This window comes from Nelusetta ayraudi, unplaced genomic scaffold, assembly GCF_046127955.1.
Source record: "Nelusetta ayraudi isolate G7.1 ecotype Tasmania unplaced genomic scaffold, CSIRO-AGI_Nayr_v1 ptg000353l, whole genome shotgun sequence".
NCBI classification, from domain to species: domain Eukaryota; kingdom Metazoa; phylum Chordata; class Actinopteri; order Tetraodontiformes; family Monacanthidae; genus Nelusetta; species Nelusetta ayraudi.
The window spans coordinates 34,184-40,862 of record NW_027466394.1 but is presented as its reverse complement, the minus strand read 5'-3'; the positions used below and the strand labels follow the sequence as shown (position 1 = coordinate 40,862).

Sequence of the window (6,679 nt, the reverse complement as noted above, 5' to 3'; positions counted from 1 at the left end):
TCTCTCTCTCTCTCTCTCTCTCCCTCTCCCTCTCTCTCTCTCTCTCTCTCCCCTCTCTCCCTCTCTCTCCCTCTCTCTCTCTCTCTCTCTCTCTCTCTGTCTCTCTCTCCCCCCCCCCCCCCCTCTCTCTCTCTCTCCCTCTCTCCCTCCCTCCCTGCGTCTCTGTTGGCCCGCCCATTACTTTCCATTGTGCCATCCGACCAGCCGCTGCAGGTGTGGGACATGCTTTGCTGACCATAATCCCCTGGGCGATGGGTGGTGGTGGTGGGGGGTCTGGGGGGGGCTAGCTAGAAGAGGCTCTGAGTGTGTTTGACGTACCCCAACCGGCGGGCCCTTTGCTCTGCCGCCGCCGCCGATGCGAGCCACCGTCTCCAGCCGCCGCTCATCAGATCCGACAGGCGGAAAAATAATGAACAACACCTCAACCCGGGCCTGACCCGGCTCCGACTCACCGCCTCCACCCCGGGGGGGCACAGCAACCACTTCATTGAGCCTCCACCACGATGAAATGGTAGTCGGGACCCCCGGCCTGGCCCGGCCCAGTAATGGATGTATTATAAGAACTGGATACCAGACAGGGAAATATGGCAGCGTGCCAATTGTTTTTTTCCTCCAGTGGCCACTCGAGGTACTGCAGCAAAAAGAAATCCCATTGGGCGCAAAACGTATTTTGACCAAAATAAAAAAAAAATACAGGCCTCTGAAGCAGCAGACAGGATGACCTTTGACCTCCAACAGGGTTGATAGCAAATCTTTCTATGACAGACTTTTCAGTCCTGATGAAGGCCAGACAATCAGCAGAAAAGAGTTTTATTTTCCCGGCGTGACGTCACAGCGTTGCATGTTGATGCTGCGTCTCGGCTTCTTCTGATTGGCTGACAGCGTCCCGATGCATCATGGGAGTCAGGGCCCCTTCGCACCGAACGCTGCAAGCGCCAGGGTGGTGCCAGCGCACCCATGCATTGTGTACGTGCTGAGAGCGGCCCGAATTCAATGGCCGCGCAGCTGGAGCTTTCAGAACCGGCTTCTCTCCTATTGGACACGCCAAATGTCGGGGGCCCTCACAGCGACATGGCGTGGAGCGTGACGGCCTCTACGGCGCCCCCTAGTGCGGAAGTCCAAAACTTTTTCCCAATGTGGTTCTGGCTGAGCCAAACGCCATTCATTTGAGCTCCATTCAAATGAATGGGGGCCGTCATGTTGGAGTCTGTGGGGCCTGGGCCGGCCCAGACGGGCCCGTTACTGCCGGTCCTTCACGGACATCGACCCGTCGAGATGTTTTTTTCCCCTCGAGGCTCTCCAACGGGCCGCCGCCGCTACATCCAATCAGCTGCTTGCAATTAAATCAGGTCCCAAAGTGACCGAACCAACTCCCTGAAATAGAGCAACTTTTACAGTAGGATATAAATATGTGTGTGTGTGTGTGTGTGTGTGTGTGTATACAAACACATGCACGCGCACACACACACACACACACACACACACACACACATACACACTCAGGTGAACAAATGAGGCTATGAAAGCCTGTCTGTTTTTGCAGCATTTTTAATAAACAGATATTCAATATCAATTTTAACAATACTGAGAGATTAAATAATATATCCATGTCCATATATACTGTATGTGGATATACATATGTACATATGTATATTATACATTTAGAAGCATCAGATCAACATCAACAACAACAACAACAACAACAACAATAATAACGACAACATTGAAAATGTATGAAAACACCGCGGCTCTTGACTGCTTTGTCCTGCTAGTGAGGATTCATCTGCTTCCTGTGCAGACAGGAAGTGACGCGAGCGAACGTCGAACCGGACCCCTCAAGTCCCAGGCCCTGAGTCCGTTCTTGGCGTTGTTGTCCTGACATGGCCTTGCAAAACACACACACACACACACACACACACACACACACACACACACACACACACACACACACACACACACACACACATGCTGGTTTTACCACTGTGCCAAACTGCGCCTCCTCCTCCTGCCCTCCTCCGGGGGGAGCCGTTTGGGTTCAGGGGAGCATTTTAGGACAGGAACCTACAGCTTCCGGACTGTACTGCCCCCGCAGGACAAACAATGGCGCTTTTCACGGCGCCGCCGCCGCCACCACTGGTTGGAACAGGAAGTGATCAAACGGAGGCCCGAGGTCAACCAGCGCTAATTGATCCGCTCACACTGGGCGGTGGTGTTGTCGTTCACACACACACACACACACACACACACACACACACACACACACACACACACACACACACACACACACACCAGATGCGCTGCTAACACTTTGATTGGCTGCTGGTAAATTACAGCTTTTGTGACACTGCAGTCAAATTGCAGAACAATTTCTAGAAGTTATGATCACACACACACACACACACACACACACACACACACACACACACCCAAAGGAGGAAATCATCCCTGCAGATATTTGTTTTTTCTGCCTGCTTTCTGGGGAAAACGCTTACGTAGAGAAGAAACAATTGACGTTTTGGCTTCATCATCATCATCATCATCATCATCATCATGATCATCGTCACCTGGACTGGAGCAGCAGCAGCAGCAGCAGGAGCAACAGTGAGAAGAAGCAGGCCAACAAAACTTTCCCAACTCTCCAGCAGCCAATCATCAGTCTTTGGCCTTGAAAGGTTTGGTTTTTATATCAGCCACTCAAAGTATCAGGAAACAGTTTTTATTTTTTGGACAAAACTTTAAAAAAAACTTAAAAAAAAAAACTTTAAAAAAAAACTTAAAAAAAAAACTTAAAAAAAAAAAACTTAAAAAAAAGTTCAAAACGTCTCCATAATCTGGCGGTGGAACAAACAGTCAAATTTGTTTCTTCAGCATTTAAAACACGATTTCTCCCAGCAACACCCCCACCCCTCCACCAGCGACAAGGGACGGGGGGGTGGAGCACAAAACAAACAAACCAACAAATGGTGGGATTGAGGGTGTCAAACCCCTGCCTGTGGACCAAGTTTGGCCCGCGGTGTCATTATATTGGGCCCAATACAAAGTCCCGACTCGAGCTGACCTGAACCGTACCATATGGACGGTACAGCACGGGTGCCGCTGATACTACAAATCCCAGAATGCTCTGCTGGTATTTTGGGTGTTCATTGAAGGATATAATTATGACTCAATTAGTTTATTGTTTGTTTTATTTTGAAATTTACTATTAGCCCGTGGGGAAAAGTTTTACTGTTGAGGTTTAATCAGAAGGCTGCAAAAAAGAGGCGTACAATTTGTATTTACATTTCATTTATTTTGATGAGTTTTTTTAATTTTTTTATTGAAATTCAATTTTGCATGCGTGTGATATCGATTTATTTATTTTGCCGTCTTAAGATTTGCTTTGTTCCAAATTCAGTGTTGAAGCCAAACTTGTTTGGGTCCATGTGAACGGGTCGACTGCTGAGTCTGGACCAAGATTTCTTTCTAATAAATATCAACTGGACTTTGTCCTGGTTTTACATTTTAGCCCTACTGTGTTTGAGTTTGACACCCCTGCATTGAAGAAGAGTGGGAAGAGCATGTATATATATATGCACGAGCTTTTTTTTTTATTTATAAGACATTTATTTGGAGTGTAGTGATACTGTTTCTGGCCACAGAGGGGCGGCGGTGAGCGGCGCTGACCCTACAGGAACATAAATAGCATAAATATTCACAAACTATCTTCAGCGGGGGAAAAAATAATAATAATAACAATAATAATAACAATAATAATAATAACAATAATTTACAAAAAAAAAAAAATACACTTGTGGTATGTACAGGAGCCGTGTGAGCGGGTTCAGTCGACTGCAGGACGAGTGTGTGTGTGTGTGTGAGTGTGTGTGTGTGTGTTGAGCTGAGGTAAACGGTGCTCACCGGAAACTTTGGCTGACGAACTCGATTTAATTTTGGAAGACGGAACAATAATATCGTTAATAACATTAACAATATTATTGTCATTATCATTATCATTATCATGAATAATGTTAATCATAATGATATTAATGAAAAGAATCAAAAGTACTTTTTACAGTCCGGGTGGTGGTGGGCGTGGTGGTGGTCCCTGGGCCCCCACTGACCTCTGACCTCTGACCTCAGAGCTCCGCCCCCTCCCTGGGGTAGATGAGGCTGTTGACGCTGAAGCTGTTGTAGAAATGGCCGTTGAACTGGCCGCCGCCGCCGCCGCCGCCGCCTCCGCCACCGCCGCCGCCGCCTCCAAACGTGTTGTAGTAGACTCCACCGCGGTTGAAGTGGAGGCCGCCGCCCCCTCCTCCGCCTCCTCCCCCTGCGCCTCCTATCCCTCCTGCTCCTCCTTCCACTTCCCCCTCCGGGTGGTTGAGGTGGTAGGGGCTGAGCGCCGTAATGTTCCTGCTGGACAGCTCGTTGACCAATCCCAGCGAGCCCTGCCCTGCCCCCCCCAGCCCCGCCCCCGCCCAGCGACGACATGCTGCTGTAGAAGCTGTTGAAGCAGGCCGGGGGGCCGGCGGTCGGGGGGCCGGCGGCGGGAGCGCTGCCGGCGGGCGAGGACGGGCCCAGGCCCTTGTGGTGGTCGGCCAGCGGCTCCATCTCGGGCGAGGACGACGGCCCCAGCAGCTGGGGGCTGTCCGGGGGCTTCAGGCTCAGGGCGGCGCCGGCCTCTGCCTTGGCGGACCCCCCGGGCGGGCCCACTCCTGCCCCCGCCCCCCCTCCAGCGGCGCCTGTGGGGTCCGAGCGCCGCTTCCTCTTCCTGCGGAAGTTGCCGTTGTCAAACATCTTCTCGCAGTTTGGGTCCAGAGTCCAGTAGTTGCCTTTCCCTGATGGACACACACACACACACACACACACACACACACACACACACACACACACACACACACACACACACACACACACACAGGGTCAGACATGAATAAGTGACACACGACACGGATAAAAAAAAAAAAAACTAAAAAAAAACTGAGTGTCAAATTGAAAAAAAAAAAAAATCAGTAACTGTGAAAACTTTGCAGGAATGTTGAGGTAAAAACAAAAAGCAGGAAATAAATCTTTTGTTTCCTCCCGCTGTCTTGAACTGTGAGATTTAAAACATTTCCACGGCTGAAGGATGATTTTTTTTTTTTTTTTTTAACCAAAGAAACAACAACAAAAATCCTGCAAAGTTTTTACTGTGATATATTCCAACTGTTGGATTTATTATTTATTTCAAACAATTAGAAGTAAGTATTTAAACGTTTTAATTTAAAAAAAAACTAAAGAAAAAACAACTTACTAGTTCTTTAGCATGGTTCTTAAAAAAAAAAACATACACATTTGAACATATTCCACCTTCCAAAAGAAGCTTTGTGCCTCAAAGCAAGATCAACAACAACAAAAAGATATTTTTTGATTTGACATTCTACATTTAACGCAGTTCATTTCACGCTAAAAAGTTTTTTTTTTTTTTTTTAAATGTTGTTTTTTCAATGAAAAGTATAAAATCGAGGTTATTTTGTGTTTGTTTTGTATTATTATTATTATTATTATTATTATTTTTAACTTTCTACTTCTCCTCGGGGGTCCAGAGTCTCTCTGCGACCTCCTCCTCCACCTCCTCCTCCACCTCCCGGTGCCCACCTGGGTCGTCCTCGTCCCGCGGCACCTTCTTGAAGCAGTCGTTGAGCGACAGGTTGTGCCGGATGGAGTTCTGCCAGCCCGCCTTGCTCTTCTTGTAGAAGGGGAAGTTGTCGGCCACGTACTGGTAGATCTGACTCAGGGTCAGCTTCTTGTCGTGCGCGTTCTGGATGGCCATGGCGATCAGCGCCGAGTACGAGTAGGGCGGCCGCACCAGCTTCAGCAGCTCCTCCTGGCTGGCGATGGAGAGCCAACCCAGGTCCGCGGCCCCGAAGCCGCCCGAGTTGCCCAGGAACTGCCGCTGCGAGGCACCGTAGGCGGGCGGGATGAAGGGGGCCGGCGCCTGGCCGTGCAGGTAGGGGGGGCCGCCCGGCGAGCTGACGCCCGGCGGCCCGTTCAGCCACAGGTAGGGGTTCGGCGAGGACGTGTAGTCTGCCAGGCCGTAGCCGGCGGCCCGCTGCGCCGCCGCCGCCGCCCCCGCCGCGGCCGCCGTCGGCTGGTGGTGGTGGTGATGGTGGTGGTGGTGGTGGTACATCCCGCTCAGGTTGTCGCAGTAGACCGCGGCCATGTCCGGGCCGTCCTTGGGGGGGAGGGAGCCGAGGGCGGGGGAGGCGTGCTGCTGGTGCTGGTGGTGGGACGGAGGGTCCACGGAGTTCATCACTCCCGGAGGGGCGAGGATCGGCCCGGGTGGCCGCTTCGGTTCGGTTCGGTTCGGTTCGACTGGGTTCGGCTGGGTTGGGTTACACTCGGGCGGTGGTGCAGCAGCAGCAGCAGCAGCAGCAGCAGCAGCAGCGGCGGCAGCAACAAGTGTGAGCGACGCCCGGAGCCGCGTTAAGGCTGACAGGGGCGCACATGGAGCCGCGGGGGCGAGGGCCTGCCAGCCAATAGGGGCGCTGGGAGCCACGGAGGGGGGCGTGGTCGGCCCGGGCCCTCCGAGGGGCCACACGGAAGAGGAGAGGAGAGGAGAGGAGAGGAGAGGCTGGTTCAGTGTGTGTGTGTGTGTGTGTGTGTGTGTGTGTGTGTGTGTGTGTGAGACACCACTTTCATTAGTTGGAATCTAGAAGGAGCT

The 6,679-nt window shown here is 51.2% G+C and overlaps 1 protein-coding gene across 1 annotated transcript; it reads right to left on the bottom strand.

Annotated features, from left to right (window-relative positions):
• Nucleotides 1–3,668: 3,668 nt before the first annotated feature.
• foxi2 (forkhead box I2) lies at nucleotides 3,669–6,395 on the bottom strand. Its single transcript, XM_076017398.1, is given in 3 exon segments — nucleotides 3,669–4,428; nucleotides 4,430–4,814; nucleotides 5,614–6,395. Coding segments are annotated over 3 exon segments (1,353 nt in total). The 5' UTR covers nucleotides 6,269–6,395; the 3' UTR covers nucleotides 3,669–4,115.
• Nucleotides 6,396–6,679: the final 284 nt, after the last annotated feature.